This window comes from Lepidochelys olivacea (genome assembly GCF_965140295.1).
Source record: "Lepidochelys olivacea isolate rLepOli2 genome assembly, chromosome: 3".
NCBI classification, from domain to species: domain Eukaryota; kingdom Metazoa; phylum Chordata; order Testudines; family Cheloniidae; genus Lepidochelys; species Lepidochelys olivacea.
Window position 1 is genome coordinate 191,221,282 of NC_140413.1, and position 22,855 is coordinate 191,244,136.

General features: G+C 42.1%; 1 protein-coding gene across 4 annotated transcripts in view; it reads right to left on the bottom strand.

Annotated features, from left to right (window-relative positions):
* PUS10 (pseudouridine synthase 10) overlaps positions 1-22,855 on the bottom strand; it is a 79,554-nt gene that overhangs the window by 49,227 nt on the left and 7,472 nt on the right. For 2 of the 4 annotated variants that reach the window (XM_084622721.1, XM_084622720.1), the window contains exons 2-3: positions 6,668-6,934; positions 219-305 (exon numbers count right to left, since the gene is read on the bottom strand). In XM_084622721.1, the coding sequence (XP_084478847.1) occupies positions 219-305; positions 6,668-6,934 (354 nt within the window). Of the gene's footprint in view, positions 1-218; positions 306-6,667; positions 6,935-22,266; positions 22,404-22,855 lie in introns of those variants that run through there. The other 2 variants (XM_084622722.1, XM_084622723.1) reach the window with 2 other exon arrangements.

A 22,855-nucleotide genomic window follows, 5' to 3' on the forward strand; every position in this document is an offset into this window, starting at 1 on the left:
AATAGTTGGCAGGACTACAGTCATTCTCTAATCATTTCTGAAGAACACAAAAGTAACATTGCTTAACTTATTCTTTATTTTTAGTGCATATTTAAAGGTACTATTTTATTCTGCAGCAAAATCAATGAAATGCAAGCCTTCTCCACTTCCCAGGACACATTCTTTGTTCTTACACGTTTAAGTTACAATGGTCAATAGACGTATCTGTAAACACTTACCTCTCTAACAGACAACTGTGGTGGGAGCGACACAGAAAATACAAAGCTAGTAAACTGGTACTCAGCAGAATTAACCTTTTGGCACACCTAAAAGAGAAGGATATGAATCCTCAATAAGGGAGTTAAACTGATAGTCTTTTACAATATTCTTTATTCTAGTGCAAATCTTCTATAACATTACTTTTTGGTATACATTCATATATAAAATGACCATAAGCTCACTAAATCCTACCCAGTTAGAGACAGGTTTTTTTTAGGTTTCTTTAAGGACTGTAACTTCCAGGCAGATTTTATATTATTGTCACTGTATACCCTCATTGTTACGCCACTATAAAAGAAACCCAACTCAATATTTTATGTTGACGCTAATCATAAAAATAAGACTAGGCTTGGCAGAATTAGATTTTTTTAAATAATTTCAATGGATAATATAGATGTTTATGTTTAAACATTTTTTTTCAATTTTTAGTGATCTAAATTTTTCAACGCTGTGCAAAATTGCAATGCTAGAGGGAAGAGGGAGTCAGATAATCATAGAATCACAGGGTTAGAAGAGATCGCAAGGGTCATCTAATCTAACCCTCTGCCAAGGTGCAGGATTTGTTGGGTCTAAACCATCCAAAACAGATAGCTATCCAGCCGCTTCCTTTTGAAAACCTCCAGTGAAGGAGCTTACATGATCTGAATCCATGTTGCCCCACACAAGGCACCCTAGTAAAATAGACTTTTAAATTATTTGAACTTCATTCACTTTTCACTAATGGCCACCTTGTTTAAACACCCAGTTTTGGAAAGGAATAGCAAAAACATGGTAATCTTCTAGAACTTTAACTAGGTCTACTTTAATGTACAGGCTATGATTAATTTTAAAAAATTCTGATGCATTAAATTAGGTTTGCCTAAAGTCTGGCCCAATTTGTTACTGTGACTGCTTACAGTACATTATTTTTATATTACTATTCATTAAGAAAGAATATGCATTAAGAAGAATATTTCAGAGCAACACTTGGTAATTATTTAATGACAGCAGACACTGCAATTCAAAAAGTTAAAACTCTGTAACTATTAAAACACAAATTGTCAATATCACATCACAAATATACAGAGTTAATAGCCTTAAATTAAACTCTAATAAGTTCTCAAGCAACATTTTTCTTACTTTGCCAATCTGTAAATTTAGATTATTATTAATGGATATATTTTTTCATTGGTTTGGGCATATACAGTGAAATTGATATTTATAAAAAAAAAAATCTAATCCTTGCAAGCCTAAATAACAGTTATTGAAGGGAACAATCCCAGTGGTAGAGGAATGAAACAAATATAGTCTAATTTCATCTTTCGCTGTTGCAATTCTACAATAACACAAATGCAGAAGTCCTTAGGATAGTACACTCACAAACATATTACTTTATTACTTTGAAGATTATGAATTACCCGAGATAAAATACTTTATCTTTTATTTTAAAAGCAAATGCCTACATTATCTCAAGATTAGTGTATAATTTTTTACAAATATAAGAGGCAGCATCAGAGCCCAGATTTCTATTCTATTTAATACTAAACAACTAAATTTGTCACACAAAAAACTAGCAGGCAGACTTTGTCTTTCCTATCTTTCTCTCTTTTACCCAGTATGACCATAGGTACAGAATACACGGCCATTACCTCCTTTGGCAGGCCCCATACATTGAGCGTAGCCTGTTGCACAAGTGAGCTCCTTCCTTAGGAGGCAACTATTCACCTCCTGTGGGCTCCCTCTTCTCTCAACTACCACTGTTGCTTCTCCTTGCTAGGAAGAGTGAAATCCCAGTGGTATCCCACCCACAAATTGGGAAAATAATATCCCAGCATTGCTCCCCAATGCCCAGGCCTGAGGAAGGGGAGTGAAAATCCCAACAGCAATCAAAAGCAAATGCTGCTGCTGCTTCTCCTCTCTTGCTCAGCACATCTCCTACCCATCCCCCCACATGTTACTGTCACGGCCCCTACCACCCTTCCTCTCTCCCCTCAAATACTGCCAACCCTAAGTACTAGAAAACCATGAGTCTGCTCCCAACAAGTCATGAGAGAGTCTTAAAAATAATACATTTTCAGTTCTTTTTCTTATCCTTCTGCTGCTGGAGCCATCAGGGTTGCTGCTGCCTCTCCGCCACCCTATCCACCCATCTGTGCAAAGGTTGCCTGGTGTCTAAGAGAGCACCAGGAATGGGAGAGCACTAGCAACAGAGCCCCATGCAGAGGTGCGTGTGACAAGGACTAGTTGACATAGAGAAGGAAGAAGGCTGGCAGCAACTGATTTTTGGGAGCAGGGCTATAACTGACTTTAGCTGCAGGGAGGGGAGTATCTGATTATTGGGAGAGAAGTAGTAACAATTTTGGGATGGGGAACAGGTGCTGGGGGATAGAGATGGGATGAGGTGAAGGGAGAATGAGGAGCAAGGGTCCCCGTAAGCTGCATGGTTATATGGCCATGCAACCTGCTGGCAGACATTGTATATAACCATGTGCCTGTTGGAGAAGGGAGCTGCTCTTCTCTGGGCTGTCCCTACCTGTCCCTCCCTCTGGGCTGTCCCTACCTGTCCTTCCTCCTGGAGAAATGAAGAGTGAAAGGGAGCAGATAGGTGGTGAAAAGGAGGCAATAATGTACATGGAGCACAGAATGAATGAGGAGGGAAGGTAAGTCCAAGGAGCGGGAGGAAAGAGAAGGAATGAATGAGTAAAAGAAGTAGACAGAGAGACACACTGAGCAATCAAAATGAGTTATTTTGATACTCAAAGTCTTTCCAGAATCTAAGCTGAACCCCTAATTCAGAATCTTGAGAACTTCATTCTGTATCTGCTACTTAAATATACAGCATCAGATATTTAACTAACTCCAATTAAGCACTGGCTGGTGTAATACCAGAGCTGTTAGCTACACACCTCTGCTGGAGTTACACAGATATATTTGGGGGCATTGTCCCAAAATCCACTTATTTTGGTAACTGTTAAAAACACATGGTTGCTTGCAGTGTTGTAGCCATGTTGGTCCCAGGATATTAGAGAAACAAAGTGGGGGAGGTAATATCTTTTATTGGACCAACTTCTCCTGAAGAGCTGTGTGTAGATCGAAAACTTGTCTCTCTCACCAGCAGAAGCTGGTCCGATAACAGATATTACCTCCCCCACCATATCTCTCTAAAAACAAGTGGTAGCATTCCAATTAAAATCAATACTGTATGTCAATTGCACTGTTAGGATAATGAGTTTCTCTTAGGAAAGAATCAGTCTTGGCTGTTTTTTAATCAATTGCTGTCAGGTTTTCTATTGTCACTCAATGGCATAACTTTAAAAAGCCAACACTAAAAATCTGGTCCATAATGTAGAAGGTATTTTGCCTAAGGAACAAACTCATTCACTGTAACAATAGAAACTGCACAATTCTAACTGGTCCCAGTTTATTGGCTATGCTGAATCCAATGTTCATTCTACTAAATCAACTAGTCTTATTTTCTTAAGTTTTGAAAAACCCCCTGCACATTTCACTCTGTTACCCAAGCAATTTTATCCTTCATTTATAGTGTTTACAATGCTCTTCACTCTATCTTTTTCCCTAATTCATAATCATATTCTCTCTTATAACTTTTATGCTTATAGTCTTTTGTACCACCAAATTACTTAACATTTTCCCTTAGTCTGTGGCTTCCTAAAGATAAGAATACATTATAAGGGCGATTCATGCTGCTACCATAGAATCATAGAATATCAGGGTTGGAAGGGACCTCAGAAGGTCATCTAGTCCAACCCCCTGCTCAAAGCAGGACCAATCCCCAATTAAATCATCCCAGCCAGGGCTTTGTCAAGCCTGACCTTAAAAACTTCTAAGGAAGGAGATTCTACCACCTCCCTAGGTAATACATTCCAGTGTTTCACCACCCTCTAGTGAAGAAGTTTTTCCAAATATCCAACCTAAACCTCCCCCACTGCAACTTGAGACCATTACTCCTTGTCCTGTCATCTTCTACCACTGAGAATAGTCTAGAACCATCCTCTCTGGAACCACCTCTCAGGTAGTTGAAAGCAGCTATCAAATCCCCTCTCACTCTTCTCTTCTGCAGACTAAACAATCCCAGTTCCCTCAGCCTCTCCTCATAAGTCATGTGTTCCAGACCCCTAATCATTTTTGTTGCCCTTCGCTGGACTCTTTCCACTTTATCCACATCCTTCTTGTAGTGTGGGGCCCAAAACTGGACACAGTACTCCAGATGAGGCCTCACCAATGTCGAATAGAGGGGAACGATCACGTCCCTTGATCTGCTCGCTATGCCCCTACTTATACATCCCAAAATGCCATTGGCCTTCTTGGCAACAAGGGCACCCTGCTGACTCATATCCAGCTTCTCGTCCACTGTCACCCCTAGGTCCTTTTCCGCTGAACTGCTGCCTAGCCATTCGGTCCCTAGTCTGTAGCTGTGCATTGGGTTCTTCCGTCCTAAGTGCAGGACCCTGCACTTATCCTTATTGAATCTCATCAGATTTCTTTTGGCCCAATCCTCCAATTTGTCTAGGTCCGTCTGTATCTTATCTCTGCCCTCCAGCATATCAACCACTCCTCCCAGTTTAGTATCATCCGCAAATTTGCTGAGAGTGCAATCCACACCATCCTCCAGATCATTTATGAAGATATTGAACAAAACCAGCCCCAGGACCGACCCCTGGGGCACTCCACTTGACACCGGCTGCCAACTAGACATGGAGCCATTGATCACTACCCATTGAGCCCGACAATCTAGCCAACTTTCTACCCACCTTATAGTGCATTCATCCAGCCCGTACCTCTTTAACTTGCTGACAAGAATACTGTGGGAGACCGTGTCAAAAGCTTTGCTAAAGTCAAGAAACAATACATCCACTGCTTTCCCTTCATCCACAGAACCAGTAATCTCATCAAAGAAGGTGATTAGATTAGTCAGGCATGACCTTCCCTTGGTGAATCCATGCTGACTGTTCCTGATCACTTTCCTCTCATGTAAGTGCTTCAGGATTGATTCCTTGAGGACCTGCTCCATGATTTTTCCGGGGACTGAGGTGAGGCTGACTGGCCTGTAGTTCCCAGGATCCTCCTTCTTCCCTTTTTTAAAGATTGGCACTACATTAGCCTTTTTCCAGTCATCTGGGACTTCCCCCGTTCGCCACGAGTTTTCAAAGATAATGGCCAATGGCTCTGCAATCACAGCCGCCAATTCCTTTAGCACTCTCGGATGCAACTCGTCCGGCCCCATGGATTTGTGCACGTCCAGCTTTTCTAAATAGTCCCTAACCACCTCTTTCTCCACAAAGGGCTGGCCATCTACTCCCCATGTTGTGATGCCCAGCGCAGCAGTCTGGGAGCTGTCCTTGTTAGTGAAGACAGAGGCAAAAAAAGCATTGAGCACATTAGCTTTTTCCACATCCTCTGTCACTAGGTTGCCTCCCTCATTCAGTAAGGGGCCCACACTTTCCTTGGCTTTCTTCTTGTTGCCAACATACCTGAAGAAACCCTTCTTGTTACTCTTGACATCTCTTGCTAGGTGCAGCTCCAGGTGCGATTTGGCCCTCTTGATTTCATTCCTACATGCCCAAGCAATATTTTTATACTCTTCCCTGGTCTTATGTCCAACCTTCCACTTCTTGTGAGCTTCTTTTTTATGTTTAAGATCCACTAGGATTTCACCGTTAAGCCAAGCTGGTCGCCTGCCATATTTACTATTCTTTTGACTCATTGGGATGGTTTGTCCCTGTAACCTCAACAGGGATTCCTTGAAACAACTCTTTTACAACTCCTCTATCCATTAAAAATATGCACCTAAGAGAAATGCTGAACAGCACAGCACCATCAACTGCATTTCATGCCTTATTTATTCTCCAGTCACAAAGCATAAGTAAAGATGGGCTCACCGTCTACAACCACATTGTACTATATGCATGCAAGTACCATGCAACTGTATGCAAGTACCATGGAACTGCTGTCAGCCCTTTGCTTTTGAAACATGATCATGGAGGTCTGTCTGAGTTAGATTAGCTTCAGGAGACAGTTGAAGGTTCACCTGTTTTCTCAGGCTTTTTTAGTTAAATTATAGCAAGGCCAGGGTAAAATATGATCTTGAGCAACGCAAGGGTAATTCCCCTTTGTTGACTGTATATGAGGTACCCAGACACCACACCAGTAGTGTTATTTAAGTAGTTAAATCAGTAATTGCAGATGATGAAACAAACTGAAGCATTTTCCCATCTGCTCTTGATTTAAGTTACACAGAGTATTTTAAATCTAGATGGAGCCACTCAACTACATATGGGACTGAAACTGATTAATGATTTAAAAAAACAACAACAACTAGATCACAGGGTTTGCATTGCAGGATTCTACCAAACACACATTTAACAGCTCATAGAAAAATGTGTCTACAAAGTAGGAAAAGATCACTTACCTTCTTAACAAAATCTGTCTCGCAGAACTCCTGAAGAATTCCCAAGCACACATTGCAAACCTTCAGAGTAGAGTTCGCCATAGCAACATTTACATCATCTGCCACAGGGGTCTGCTGGAGGGCCCCATTTTGATTCAAATCCTCAGCCCCTTCTCCCATGTTCTCAAGTCTGATTCTCTTACATGGTGGGTCAGCTATTTCACAACAAAATCTGTCCTCTTTTTCTTTATTGTACTCCAGGAATTCATGAAGCTCTCTAAGCAAATCCTAAACAACAAAGAAATGAACCGTAAAATGTGTGTGTTTGCTTCACAGCTAACATACAGCGTCTCCCTCCTATGTGTAAGACTCATTTATGCAGGCGGTCCTACAACAAGCACCAATAACTCCAGTTCCAAAAGGTGATATTAACTGTTCTAGTTTAGCTTTAAATAGTGCATATAATTACTAGCTTTTCATAATCTGTGTAGAAAGATTTATTTGCAGAATTCAAAAACTCCAAGTTAAAATATTACAACTGTAAATGATACACAGATAAATTAAATTTTGCTGAACAGACAACAGATTTCTTTATATTATGTAAATAACAGTAGAAGTTCTTTACTATGGCTCTGATTTTCAGAAGTCCTGTGTATCCATAACTCCAGCTGAACTCAGCGGAGGCTGTAGGTGCTCACCACTTCTGAAAACTAAGTCCTGTGGAACTTAGATTATGTTGCCATTTAGCATATCCATTTTATTGTCCAATAATTACAGTAGAATCTCATTAATTCTCAGTTCGTTAATCTACAGACCTAATCATTCCCTCTGAAAAAATTAGCAGACTCATGCAACTTCTCAATGAAGGTGAAATAATATGTACTGCAATGAGATCTCATATCACACAGACTTCAAAAAATTTAAAGTCTACAATAATACATTAAAATTTATAAATAAAATTTATGTGCAATAACTAATACACTACTACATACATAGTTACAACTAAACAACCCTTGCAATAAAATTATATTTTGAGATGCAGTATCATTATTTTTTTTAAAATCACATTAGTTTGGCTTACCCACTAATTCCCAAAATTTAATAATTTACATTGGTAATGAATTAGTAAGGTTTTGCCATATCTTTCAGGAGGAAGAAATGCAGTTTTGTCTAGTAGCTAGATCATGGGATTGGGAGTCAGAGGTTCTGCATTCTATTTCTGGTTCAACCAGACTTGCTGTGTGACCTTGGGCAAGTCACTTAACTTCCCCTGTGTCACAACATCTCCATTTGCAATGAGTTATAAATACTAGCAAATAGAGAGTCCTAACTCAGTGGATTTGTGAGGCTTAATTATTTTAAGCACTTGGAAATCTTGATTGATATACATTTTCTGGCATAGCTACCATATTTCCTGTGCATATTTTTTGTTGCCTGATTTTAGGATGTTAATATTATTAATTTGGATAATATGGGTTATAGGCTCACCAATTAATCTGATCAGAAGATAATAAGGTTCTTGTCCCAAAATCAGGCTACAGAGTTCGCAAGGACCGTTGGGATGTATGAAAGGACACACACACTGAGATAAATGTAGCCTTAAAGACTTCTATTGAGATAAATGGAATAATAATCAAATAGTAAAATAATCAGAGTTACAAAGGCAATAATATTATTCTAGAGATACATGTGCTATTATATACCATAACGCTTTTGATTAATATACTCACACTCTTCCTTGATAACCTGGTTGTAAGAGACAAAGAACCAGCCTCGCCTCTGGCATGCCAAGAGACTTCTGGTCCAGGTTCCTCAATTCTTGCGTGGGAGGTGCAAAGCTTAGGAGAAGCTAAAGAGCTAAAAGCTATTGAAGCTAACTTAGAGTTTTACTTAACTAACTGACCTAAAACTTACAGTTAAGAACTAACAGACTAATGGACTAATAAACCAAGAAGGCTTGAAGCTTGAATAGTATACCAATATAACCCCTGAAGCTTAGAACCTTAGAAGCTTCCTTGGCATGGTGGGTCACCGCTCTTGTAGAGCTCGAGCACTCAGGCCCTCCTTCTATGTCCAAACTTAGTTTCCTCAACCACAAAATGTTAGGCTACCACAGGCTGGTATGTTTGTACATATTGATGACATATACATACATATTAATGACATCAGATCATTCTCACATTTGTTATTTCTGTCCTACCCGGTTATTTTGGTTCTTTCCTTGTGGTGTTCCTGTTAAATTTACAGAGGGTCTGAATTTAGGAAGCCCCCCATGCCAACCTATCTCTACGTATCCTTTATCTATCTATGTTAAAGGTCGCATCCATATATGGACCTTATGCTTTCTCTCATCACCACCTATATAGGTGAAAGGTCCCGAACATATGTATGCTAACTTTGCTTAAGCTCAACCTATAGGATGTGGCCTGTAGGTTCCCTGTGTTACAGCCAAAATACTTTAATATAAACCTATTAATCGATTAGAATAAAACAAATGATCAAACCCACAAGAAAATAAGAAATCCATAAGAAAAAATATATAGGCAATCAAGCAGGCTAGCCCTATAGGTTAAATTTTATAAATACACACATGTGACCCAGACTCATCTTATCTTCCCCAGAGCTCAGACTTTTGTCAAGGGGCGGAGAGTCCTGCCTCCACAATGCTACCTTAGGACAGACAAACTGGTGGCTTTAAGTTCTATAAACAACTTTCTCTTGGAACAATAACATTTTCAATTTAAAGGTTTAGAATCATTCTCTCAGCAAGGTCATTAACTCAAACTATTATCATTAATCACTTAAGACAGTGAAATAAACTTACATGGGACTTCAAAGACTGAGGCATGTTCCTTGTCCCAAACAGTTTAATTTTCTAAGGACCTGATCCTGCAACTGATAGTGTGCAGGCACAATAGTTCACCTCGTCAATGTGGCCCAGAGGACTGGGCACTGTACAGAACTCAGGAGACGGGGGATCTAACTCCTGGCTCTACAACTAGCCTACTGGGTGACTATGAGCAAATCACTTCAGTGCTCCCTGCCTCAGTTTCCCTATGTGTAAAATGGGAATAATGACACTGAAATTCTTTGTAAAGCACTTTGAGATCTACTGATGTTAGGAGCTAGGTATTGAGAGCCACAATAGTGTTTAAGACAGACATAACACAGGACAATAGCGTAAATAAGGGAGGGTGTGGACAGCACTGGAGTAGAGGATTCCTTGACAATTTGGGTTTTAAGGAGGAATTTGAAACAGTAAAGAGAGAGAGATGAGAAGACTGACAGACAAGAAGTGAAAAACTATTTCAAGCAGAGGGGAGGCATGAATTCACCTGGGAGTGGGAGGATACACGGGAATAGTAAGGAAAGATGATTACGAGGAGAGATGGGTAGAACAATTAGAGGAGAAAAAGGAAATTAACACAGATGTAGGCGAAGGGCAAATGAGATAAGACTTTGTAAACAAGGAGGAGGCAGGGTGGATAAAAATCAATGATTTTTTAAAATCAAAAATATCCTATTTTATTTATCAATTTTTTTAATTTAAATGAAATAAAAGTTAATTTTTTAGAAGTAAACCTAGTTACAATTAAATTTGAAATTGACAACCTGAGTTAAGGCCTAAACTTTTTATAATATGTTAAAAATCATTTAAATTAAATACAGAAACAATATTAAGTAGTACATGTTTGCTGTCAAATTTTAAAGAAAGTCTAACCATTGAACTGATGGAAGCCCCTGGCTGATCACCTGGAACCAGAGTTTGCTGAAGCGCTAAACTAGATTTTGACAGCCATAACTTCTTATGCGGATGCAGAGAGTATTTTTTTTTCATTTCAGTTTATTCAACTAGTACAATTCAATGATTAATTCATTCAAAGTTAAGAAGCTAATTAGAAGATGAAAAAGCTGGAAAGCTTGTTTTCTTCTTCCAATCTATGAATAAAAATGAGGTGTGAGAGGATGAGACCTACTAGTTCTAAAATCTTGAAGGACATGGTGACCAGAAACAATCAGTTCAGTTCACTAACTACAGATAATATTTTCTTTGTTTAATAAGTTAGTTTTAAATGCAAAATATATTATGATAATTTTTTAATAAAACTTTTCTTATATATACAGCACATTTAAGGTAGTTTTATTTAATAAAAAAATTAAAATGTTGGTTTGGGACATTTTAATTTCATCTTAATTTCTATCCAAATACAGCTTGACATTAATTTTTTATTTGTGATTTATCATCTAGTAAATAAGAAATGCATCAATCACCATTTTCTAACATAATAAAAATGTAAAAATTAAGAATCTGAATAGCTATTGTCATAAATATAAAGGAAAGGGTAACCACCTTTCTGTATACAGTGCTATAAAATACCTCCTAGCCAGAGGCAAAATCTTTTCACCTGTAAAGGGTTAAGAAGCTAAGGTAATCCCACTGGCACCTGACCCAAAATGGGCAATGAGAGGACAAGATTCTTTCAAATCTGGAGTGGGGGGAATAAAAGGTTTGGGGTGTCTGTGTGATGATTTTGCCGGGAACAGATCAGGAATGCAAGCCTTACAACTCCTGTAAAGTTAGTAAGTAATCTAGCTAGAAAATGCGTTAGATTTTCTTTTGTTTAGTGGCTTGTAAAATAAGCTGTGCTGGAGGGAATTTATATTCCTGTTTTGTGTCTTTTTGTAACTTAAGGTTTTGCCTAGAGGGATTCTCTATGTTTTGAATCTGATTACCCTGTAAGGTATTTAACATCCTGATTTTACAGAGGTGATTCTTTTACTTTTTCTTTAATTAAAATTCTTCTTTTAAGAACCTGATTGCTTTTTCATTGTTCTTAAGATCCAAGGGTTTGGGTCTGCATTCACCTGTACCAATTGGTGAGGATTATTAGCAAGCCTTCCCAAGGAAAGCGGGTGTAGGGCTTGGGGGAGATATTTTGGGGAAAGATGTCTCCAAGTGGGCTCTTTCTCTGTTCTTTGTTTAAAACGCTTGGTTGTGGCAGCATACTGTTCAAGGCCAAGGCAAAGTTTGTACCTTGGGGAAGTTTTAACCTAAGCTGGTAAGAATAAGCTTAGGGGGTCTTTCATGCAGGTCCCCACATCTGTACCCTAGAGTTCAGAGTGGGGAAGGAAGCTTGACAGCTATATAATTGCTTAAGTAAATATGTACAGATATAGTGTTTCCTCCAAGTTAGCAAGGAGAAGCACCAAATTTAGTGTAAAGCCTTTATTTAGTTGCAAATCCACATTTTAATGGATATTAATGAGAGGTAGTACAGAGAGAGATTAGTTATCAAGTTGACTAATGCATGGACAAATTTTGCAGGAGCAGAGACAGGGAAGAAGTGTTGGAACTCAGTGAGTGACTGGATGCGGGGAGAAGAGGAGAGGGAAAACTCATAGACGACACCAACATTCTGAGTCTCTGAAGTAAAGGATCCTGGAGTTGTCAATGGAAACAGAAGGGAGACGGATCTGAAGCAAAGATAAGCAAGTTCAGTTTTGGAGAGTTTGAGTGGTGAGACATCCTGGAGCAGTGGCTCTCAACCTTTCCAGACTACTGTACTTTTTTTCAGGAGTCTGACTTGTCTTGTGTACCCCCAAGTTACACCTCACTTAAAAACTACTTGCTTACAAAATGAGACATAAAATACAAAAGCACACTATTTCGGAAAAATTGCTTACTTTCTCATTTTTACCATATAATTATAAAATAAATCAACTGAAACATAAATATTGTACTTACATTTCAGTGTATAGTACATAGAGCAATATAAACAAGTTGTTGTCTGTATGAAATTTTAGTTTGTACTGACTTCGCTAGTGCTTTTAATGTAACCTGTTGCAAACCTAGGCAAATGTTTAGATGAGTTGATGTACGCCCCTGGAAGACCTCTGCGTATGCCCAGGGGTACACGTACCTGGTTGAGAACCACCGTTCTAGAGGAACAGTTAGAGAAATTTGGAAGAAGGAGGAGTGTATGAGGGTGGAGAGGTAGATCTGGAAATCACCTGCATATGGAAGCTCCAAGGGAAGGGGATGACCTTTCTGAGACAAACAGTATAGAGAAAAAAAGAACAGGGCCAAACAAAGAACCAGAGGGATGCCAACGAACAGGAACAGAGATGCAGATAGAGAGACATAAGAGAAAAGGCTAATGGAGTAGCCAGTAAGAACTGAGGAAAATCAGAAGAGAACAGATACCATCAAAGAGGGTAGTTTAGAGCAGTGGTGTCCAGCTTGAGGCCATATTGACTCTAAATTGTGGGCCTGGCATGCAGCCATTCGAAGAATGTGTGTTTGATGACAAACTGAAAGTATGTCTCCAAGCCAGGCCCTGTGATATTAAGAGGAGGTTACTCACCCTGTACAGTAACTGACGTTCTTCGAGATGAGTGTCCCCGGGGGTGCTCCACTTCAGGTCAAGGTGCGTCCCAGCGCCCTCGATTGGAGATTTCTACAGCAGTACCCCTACGGGTTGTGCACACGCTGTACCTGCCTCTCGAGCAGTCAGTGTTCTAATAGCGCGTACACAGCCCGGGCTCCTCAGTTCCCTCTCTACAATGGAGTGTGTTACAAATTCCAAAGTAGAGGGGAGGAGGGCGGGTACTGGAGCACCCACAGGGACACTCATCTCGAAGAACATCAGTTACTGCACAGGGTGAGTAACCTCTTCAAGAAAGAGATGTCCCTGTGGGTGCTCCACTTCAGGTGACTGAAAAGCAGTATCCCTTAGGATGGTTGGGACTTCGGAGGAGGCACGAAGGTGTTGACAAGACAGCTCTATCTAATCTGGTGTCAGATGCTACAGTGTGAATGAGAGCATAGCGATTAGCGAAGGTAAGTTTCGATGCCCAGGTAGCTGCCTTGCATATGTCAGACAGTGGGACATTACGGAGAAAGGCCATGGAGGTGGAGACAGCTTTGGTAGAGTGTGTTCTAATTGATGTAGGAGGTTGTATTTGCCTGAGTTGGTAACAAAGGCGTATGCAGTCAACAATCCATTTGGAAAGTCTCTGTGTAGAGACAGCATTTCCTTGTGAGTGCCAAGTAGTAGAGACAAAAAGTCTAGGGGTTTTCCTAAATGGTTTCATTCTATCCAGGTAAAAGGATAATGCTCTGCATACATCAAGAGTGTGCATTGTCATTTCAAAGGCATTAGCATGAGGTTTTGGGAAAAATGTTGAAAGGTGTATAGGTTCACTGAGGTGAAAGGAAGAGTGTATCTTAGGTAAGAACCTTGGATGCATGCAGAGTATGACCTTATTGTGGAAGAACGTGGTATACAGAGGGTCCGCCATAAGCGCCCCCATTTCTCCTACTCGTCTGGCAGACGTGATTGCTATGAGGAAGGCGGTCTTCATGGATAGGTGGACAAGGGAGCAGTGTAAATCCCAAGGTGCAGCAGGCAGTTTCACATCCGGGTATAACGTCTGCATGCCCTTCAGGAACCTTTTGGTGATTGGATGGACAAAGACGGTTACGTTGTCAACCTTATGGTGAAAGGCGGTGACTGCCGCGAGGTGGACCTTGAGTGAGCTCGTAGAGAGGTCAGATGTTTTAAGGTGTAACAGGTAATCCAGTATCAGTGGAAGTGAAGCAGAAACTGGAGAGGTCTGTTTGCCAGCGCACCAAGATGTGAACCGTTTCCATTTATGTAGGAAGGTAGTGCGCGTGTTGTGTGTTCTTCCTTGTAGCAAGACAGTGCGTACTTGGTCCGAACATGTTAATTCCGCATTGAAGAACCATTGATCAGCTAGGCCCTCAGGTGGAGAGTTTGTACATCAGGGTGAAATACTTGTCCCCTGCATTGTGATAGGAGGTTGCCGAGTGGTGGAAGGGGAATGGGTGGCTTGACCGACGTGCAGGAGAAAGGGGTACCACGGTTGTCTTGGCCACGCTGTGGCTATGAAAATGATGTTGACTCTGTCTGTTTGTATCTTCAGAATTACTCTGTGCAATAGAGGCATTGGTGGGAACAAGTACATGAGAGTCTTGGTCCAAGGGAGCATAAAGGTATTCCATCGTGACTGTTTCCCCAGGCCTGTTCTGGAGCAGAATGTCAGGCATTTTTTGTTTGTTGCTGTGGTGAATAGATCCAGTTGGGGATAACCCCAGGTCTGGAAAATGTTGGAAAGAATGGTGTCATTGAGTTCCCACTCGTGCTGTAAGGGGAATGATCGGCTGAGCTTGTCTGCGGTGGTATTCTGCGAACCCAGCAGGTATGAGGCAGAAATATGGATGTTGTGTTGAAGGCACCAGTTCCCAAGTTTTACTGCCTCTGTGCAAAAGGAGTGTGATCGGGCTCCACCGTCTGTTGACATAAAACATGCAAGTGATGTTGTCGGTCATTATTCAAATTCCGTGGTTTTGGATGATGGGAAGGAAATGGAGGCAGGCATTGTGTACAGCTTGGACCTCTAGCAAATTTATGTGAAGCCTGGTTTCTGAAGTGGCCCAGAGACCCTGAGTGGTGAGGTGGCCGATGTGTGCTCCCCATCCTGTGAGGGATGCATCTGTGGTGATGGTAATTGAAGGGGGATCTTGTCAGAAGGGAATCCCGGTGCAGAGGTTGATGGGAGAAGTCCACCAGAGGACTGAGTCATTGACTTTCTGGGGCATAGTTAGTAACCTGTTTAGCCTATGCTTGTTTGGTTTGTATACTGTGGCTAGCCAACCCTGAAGGCATCGCATGTACAGGCGAGCATTTGCGACCATAAATGTGCAAGCGGCCATATGTCCTAAGAGCTGTAGGGAGTCTCGGACTGTAGTCTGTGGTCTGGCACGTATCTGGGTAATCAGGATGCCCATTGTGTGGAATCTGTCCTGAGGGAGAGATGCAAGACTGGTTGTGGAATCGAGGTGGGGGCTGATGAAGGCGATTTGTTGGGTAGGTTGTACGGTAGATTTGTTTTTGTTTATTTGCAGGCCCAAGGTGCGGAAGCAGTGAAGGGTTGCAAGAGTTGCATGGTTCGCTTCTATCTGAGTGGGAGACTTGAGGAGACAATCATCCAGGTAAGGAAATATGAGGATTCCTTTTTTCCTGAGATGTGCCATTACAACTGCTAGCACCTTGGAGAAGACACGTGGTGCAGCGGAAAGGCCAAAAGGGAGGACCCTGTACGGTAGTGTTGCGCTCCCACAGCAAATCTGAGGAAACATCAATGGGCAGGGTGGCTAGAGACATGGAAATATGCATCTTGGAGGTCGAGGGTTGAAAACCAATCCAGAATTATCACTGGGAGAGTAACCATCCGGAATTTCTGTTTCTTGATGAACTTGTCCAAACATAGAAGATCGAGGATAGGGCGACAACTGCCGCTTTTGTTTTCCGTTAAGAAGTAGTGGGAGTAAAACACTTTCCCTCTGTGTTGAGGGGGTACCTCCTCTATTGCTCTGAGATGTATGAGATGTTGTACCTCCTGACAAAGATGTATGAGATGTTGTTCCTCCTGTTCATGAGAGGGGTCCCTGAAGAGGGACGGGGTGGGAGGGTGGGTGGGAGGTAAGGAGAGGAAGGGGATGGCATAACCCAATCTAATGATTTCCAGGATCTATCTGTCCGTAGTGATGGTTTGCCAGTTGGCCAGGAATGGACGCAAATGGTGTCCAAAAAAATGGTTGGTTGGAGTTGGTGCTGGAGAGGGTGCGATGTTTTCTAAACCCTCGACCAAGACTTCAAATTTGTTTATTTGGGTTAGGAGGGTGGGTCACCGTTGTTTGCGGAGGGCGACGTCATTGGTTCCTGGGCCTATGTCGTTGTTGTTGTGTATCTTATTGTCTGAAAGACGCTGAGCAAAGGTATGGTAACGTGGTCATTGGTATGGCTGATATCTATATTGTCTCTTCTTTGTGGCAGGTGTTTGGATGCCTAAGATCAGAGCATGGCACGGGAATCCTTCATGGAGTGAAGGACCCCATTGGTTGTAGCGGTGAAGAGCTTGTCTCCATCGAAAGGGAGATCTTCGACCATATTCTGTATCTCCTTCGGAAAGGAGGAAGAAGCAAGCCATGAGGACCGCTGCATGACGACAGCCGTGGCTGTGGATCTGGCCGCTGCATCCGCAGCATCGAGGGCAGCTTGAAGAGCTGTGCGGGGGATCAATTGGCCCTCGGACACCACTGCTTTAAATTGTTGTCGTTTATCCTCCGAGACATCATCAATAAATTGCATTACCTTAGCATAATTTTTGTGGTCATATTTTGCTAAGAGCGCCTGTCAGGGTTCCTTCCCCACTCTGAACTCTAGGGTACAGATGTGGGGACCTGCATGAAAGACCCCCTAAGCTTATTCTTACCAGCTTAGGTTAAAAATTTCCCCAAGGTACAAACTTTGCCTTGGCCTTGAACAGTATGCTGCCACCACCAAGCGTTTTAAACAAAGAACAGGGAAAGAGCCCACTTGGAGACGTCTTTCCCCAAAATATCCCCCCCAGCCCTACACCCCCTTTCCTTGGGAAGGCTTCATAATAATCCTCACCAATTTGAACAGGTGAACACAAACCCAAACCCTTGGATCTTAAGAACAATGAAAAAGCAATCAGGTTCTTAAAAGAAGAATTTTAATTAAAGAAAAGGTAAAAGAATCACCTCTGTAAAATCAGGATGAAAAATACTTTACAGGGTATTCAGATTCAAAACACAGAGGATCCCCCTCTGGGAAAAACCTTAAAGTTACAGAAAACAGGAATAAACCTCCCTCTTAACACAGGGAAAATTCACATAAAACAAAACATAAACTAATCAGCCTTGCCTGGCTTACCTATACTGGTTGCAATATTGGAGACTTGGATTAGGCTGGGTTGGAGAAGATGGATTTCTGTCTGGCCTCTCTCAGTCCCAAGAGAGAACAAACACGTAAACAAAGAGCACAAACAAAAGCCTTTCCTCCCCCCCAATATTTGAAAGTATCTTGTTCCCTTATTGGTCCTTTGGGTCAGGTTCCAGCCAGGTTAGCTGAGCTTCTTAACCCTTTACAGGTAACAGGATGTTGCCTCTGGCCAGGAGGGATTTTATAGCACTGTATACAGAAAGGTGGTTACCCTTCCCTTTATATTTATGACAGCGCCGCATAGTTCGCTACTCTTAATTGCAAAGTGGAAGAAGAATACACTTTGCGGCCAAAGGAGTCCAGTCTCTTGTTATCTTTGTCTGATGGAGTGGAGCGGAAGTGTTGGGTATTTGTTTTTCTGATTGGCCCTGTCAACCACAAGAGAATTAGGTGAGGGGTGCGTAAATAGAAACTCTGAACCCTTAGATGGAACAAAATATTTTAGGTCTAATCTCTTGCTAGTGGGTGTTATTGTAGCTGGGGTCTGCCAAATAGTTTTAGCAGGTTCCATAATGGCCCCATTTATTGGTTGGGCTATTTTGGAGGAGGTCGTAGCTTGCAGGATGTCGGTAAGCTCATGGTGTGTTTCAGGTACCTCCTCCAGGGTAATACTGAGCTCTTCTGCTACTCTGTGACACAATTCTTGAAAGTGAGCGAGTTCATCAGTAGCAGGAGGTGGTGGCGGTATCATGGTGTCTTGTGATGTTATCACTATAGAAGAGGTGTGTGGGGCAGTGTCCTCTGTAGGGGTGGCGGCCACTTTAGGTCTTATCTAGGTTTCAGTGTAAGCAGGCAGTGGGGAGGGTCAGACAGCTTTCCTCCAGGCAGCCCATGGAAGACCTGAGTGTGGTGCGGTGTAGGTCCATGGACCCCAGTGTGGCCATTGCCCCCCGGGGGGGGGGGAGCATAGGTGGTCCCATCCAGGGATTGCCATACCAGTGTGGATAGCCTTGAGGATATGGAGATTGTGCTGAAATGCATCTCCCAGATGTAGATAACTGACTCTGGGGAGAGTATTGAGAGAAAACATCTGGTCATCGTATTCCTCTTCCTCATCCTCCCACACTTCATTGGAGGGGCTTGTAGTGGTAGGGGAGTACTGAAGGTAGGGTGCTAAAGGTCTCGGTGATAGGCTGGTGCTGAGAAGAGGAAAGTCAGGGGCATGGGACACCCTTAAATCCTCTGGCTGTAAAAACTGCGATGGAGCTGAGTGACCAGGAGTCGGAGCCGGTGTAGCTGGTGAAGGCTGTCTACTGATGCACCGAAGGGTGTCCCGGGGGCACAAGCTGGCTCCGCAGAGTAGGAGCCCCTGAGGTAGGCACTGCAAGGGAGGCAGGAGACCTCGGTGCTGAGAGTGGCAGCTGTAAAAGTGGCACCACATGATCAAAGGACGGTGCCACAGCTATCACTTGTGCTGTCGGCACCGTAGTAGCTCTCAGCACTGTACTGGCAAAGGTGGCTGTAGAAGAGCTGAAAGAGGCGGGCAACTGGAAGCCCTGAGCCTTGGTACCATGTAGTGGGGCAGCCAACTCATGGGCACTGCCCGAAGTGCCTGCCTTGTGGAAGGTGCTGAACTGCAGAGCCGGAGTCAGCGGAGACCGGAGAACCAGTTTTAACTTTTTTCCCAAGGAACAACTCCTGAGGGGAGAGGAAGCTGTCCGTTTTTTTTCTTTTCCTTTGCCTCTGGAGGGTGTCACAGAGGTTTGCTGGCCAGGGTCAGAGGCAGGTCTGAGGCAGTTTTCCAGGAACAGCATTTTAAGCCTGAGCTCCCTGTCCTTGCGGTCCACGCTTTCAATTTGTTACAGCAGATGCATTTTTGGGGTACATGAGACTCCCCCAAACAGCGTATGCACTGTAAATGCCCGTCCAAGATGGGGATGGCATCCTTACAGGAGGTGCATCTCTTGAAGCCTGGGAAGCCTGGCATGTCCGAAACTGCGGAAGTGTTGTTTTTTTTAAAGAAATAAAAGTAACAGCTAATGTAACTTATCTAACTAAACTGAGAAACAAACCAACTAGCTGGTCTCAAAGAGCAATGCTGAACTCTCTCTCTAGCCGGGGATGGTAGAGAAGGAACTGGGGAGCCCGGACTGTGCACGCACTATTAGAACGCTGACAGCTCGAGAGGCAGATACAGTGCGTGCACAGCCCGTAGGGGTACTGCTGTAGAAATCTCCGATCGAAGGCGCTGGGAGGCACCTTGACCTGAAGTGGAGCACCCCCGGGGACATCTCTCGAAGAAGAAACTACAGTTCCTCTATCAGCCCCATCATTACAAGGAGTGTGTAAGGGGCACTGCCTCCTATCGCTTCCCCGGCAGCAGCTCTGATATGAGCCAGTGGTACTCTGACCAGTTGCTGTCCCTTCCCTGCTGCAGGTACTCAAAAGCACCCAAACTGGCCATCTATGGCATTGCCAAGAAAATAGGAGAGAGCACTTCTAGCTACTCCATTGCCTGCTTTCGTACAGGAACCCCTGCAAGAGCAACATAGGAGTTTGACTAGTTCTGCAGGAGCCTAGGAGAGCGTGTTGCAAAGGATAAGCACCCTGCCCACATGCAGCCACCCAGCGCAACCCACAAGGAAGGTGGAAATGAGAAGCTGAGAACTAACAGTTAGTTACAGCTCCCTGATTCTCTGCCCCTGCACTAATTAGAGCACTACTTTGTGGTATCTTCAGCAGGAGACCTAAGCTCTTTCTGTGCTACCTAAGTGGGGCAGATCCTCTGGCCTGTTCTACTCTGTTTGTGCCAAAGTACTGATTATGGCCCACTGACCTTTCTGAAATAAAATATTTGGCCCTCAAGCTAAAAAGATGGAGACCATTGGTTTAGAGTTTGAAGCATCATACTGAAATCCCAATAATCCCATGGACTACAAATTCAAATCCTCTAAAGTCAGCTAGGCCCATCATCCCTCTGAATTTGATAACTGAGTTCCATACATGTTATTATATAGGGGATCATTTGTAAGACTTAAAAAAACTGAAATCCTTTTAGTCTTTGTGAACAGAAAAGATGTGTGCCAGTTAATGGTCCCCTTCCACCCAAGAGGTGGCTGCATTTTAGTGGTGTGGGTATGGGAACAGCTGTGTCATTTAATATGTCATAAGAATGGCCCAACTGGGTCAGACCAAAGGTCCATCTAGCCCAGTGCCAGGTGCCCCCCAGGGAATGAACAGGTAATCATCAAGTGATCCATCCCCTGTCACTCATTCCAAGCTTCCGGCAAACAGAGGCTAGGGACACCATTCCTGCCCATCCTGGCTAATAGCCATTGATGGACCTATCCTCCATGAATTTATATAGTTCTTTTTTGAACCCTCTTATGGTCTTGACCTTCACAACATCTGCTAGCAAGGAGGTCCACAGGTTGACTGTGCACTGTGTGAAGAAATACTTCCTTTTGTTTGTTTTAAACCTGCTGACTATTAATTTCATTTGGTGAACCCTAGTTCTTGTGTTAAGGTAGTGTTCTTTACTACTTCTCATATTTACTTTCTCTACACCAGTCATGATTTTATAGACCTCAATCAGATCTCCCCTTAGCTGTCTCTTTTCCAAGCTGAAAAGTCCCGGTCTTAATAATCTCTCCTCATATGTTCCATACCCCTAATAATTTTTGTTGCCCTATTCTGAACCTTTTCCAATTCCAGTATATCTTTTTTGAGATGGGGTGACCACATCTGCACACAGTATTCAAGATGTGGGCATACCAGGGATTTATATAGAGGCAATGTGATATCTTCTGTCCTATTATCTATCCCTTTCTTAATTATTCCCAGCATTCTGTTCGCTTTTTTGATTGCCGCTGCACATTGAGTGGATGTTTTCAGAGAACTATCCACAATGATTTCAAGATCTCTTTCTTGAGGGGTAACAGCTAATTTAGACCCCATCACTTTATATGTATAGTAGGAATTATGCTTTCCAATGTGCATTACTTTGCATTTATCAACATTAAATTTCATCTGCCATTTTGTTGCCCAGTCACCCAGTTTTGAGAGATCTTTTTGTAGCTCTTCACAGTCTGCCTGGGTCTTAACTATCTTTAGTAATTTTGTATCGACTGCAAATTTTGCAAACTCACTGTTTACCCCTTTTTCCAGATCATTTCTGAATCTGTTGACTAGGACTGGTCCCAGAACAGACCCCTGGGGACTACCACTATATCATTAAGTCTATTTCCATTTAAGAACTTTTCCATCTACTGACTTTGACAATAAGCTTGAATTTACATATATGCATACAGAGAATGATTTACAACAAAATGTTTTGTACCCAATTTAAGTGTAAAAAATGCTTTAAATCACTAAAAGAATATTTAATAGGTTTTCATGATTAGTAATGGAGAAATACTTATGTAAAGTGAATTTACCAAGGCTGCATGAGATGACTTCCTGGAAACTGGTATCGTATTGAACCTTTTTCCCTGTGCTATACTATTATTGACTTTTAGCAATAAACTTGACTCATATTGGTTATTTGGTCTCTTGCGTATATTTCATAACATACCGAAGTGTGGTCAAGCAGTTGACTATACAATATATCAACAGTATTCTGATGAATAGCCTATCAATAAAGTTACATAGTATCAGAAGATTAGTAGTATTAATTTTTCATAATTTATTCCACTAAGCCTATTCCTCACAGGCATGTAAGTATCTTGTGTAAGGATCTACCTATTGATTCAATAAGTCGGAACTATCCCAAAGAAAGCTTTTTGTTGGTGTTGTTTTTTAAATACACTTTCATGTTCATATGTTTTAATTAAAAATAAAAAGGGAAACCTTGTATGGGTGCCTGTAAGATGCCTCTAACCCCACACAGCAGAATCTGAAAACACATCGCGGGCAAGTGCCAGTATTCAGTAATAGCTGAGCAATGGATCTGTTCTTTTCTGTCAGTGCAAACATTCTGGATCATCCTAATTAAAAATAAAATAAAACAGGGTTAGTGATTTTCATGTTTCACTTCTAAACCTACTCTGCATAGAAGAAACTAAGTTAGAGGTGTCTGCATCATACCCCAACCAACCCGCCCTGGAATAAACATCTTTTGGTGCAAACAGTACAAGGATTCACACACCAGAACAGTATTGGGAGTCATTGCACCAGTTTATAATTCTCATAATGCTTGAATGAAGTGTTGGCTTAGGTCAGAAGCATCATTTGCTTGGTGAGGTCAACCTATTCCTAGTGACCATTTCTGCACATTACACTTGTTCATTATTTGTAGTCACAGGATTATTGACCCAAGAGAAAATAGCTCTGCTGCTGAAGGCCAGTAGTCATAGCTGTTCGGGGGAAAATACACAGACTCACAGACATTAAGGTCAGAAGAGTCGTGATCATCTAGTTCAACGTTTTTCAAACTGGG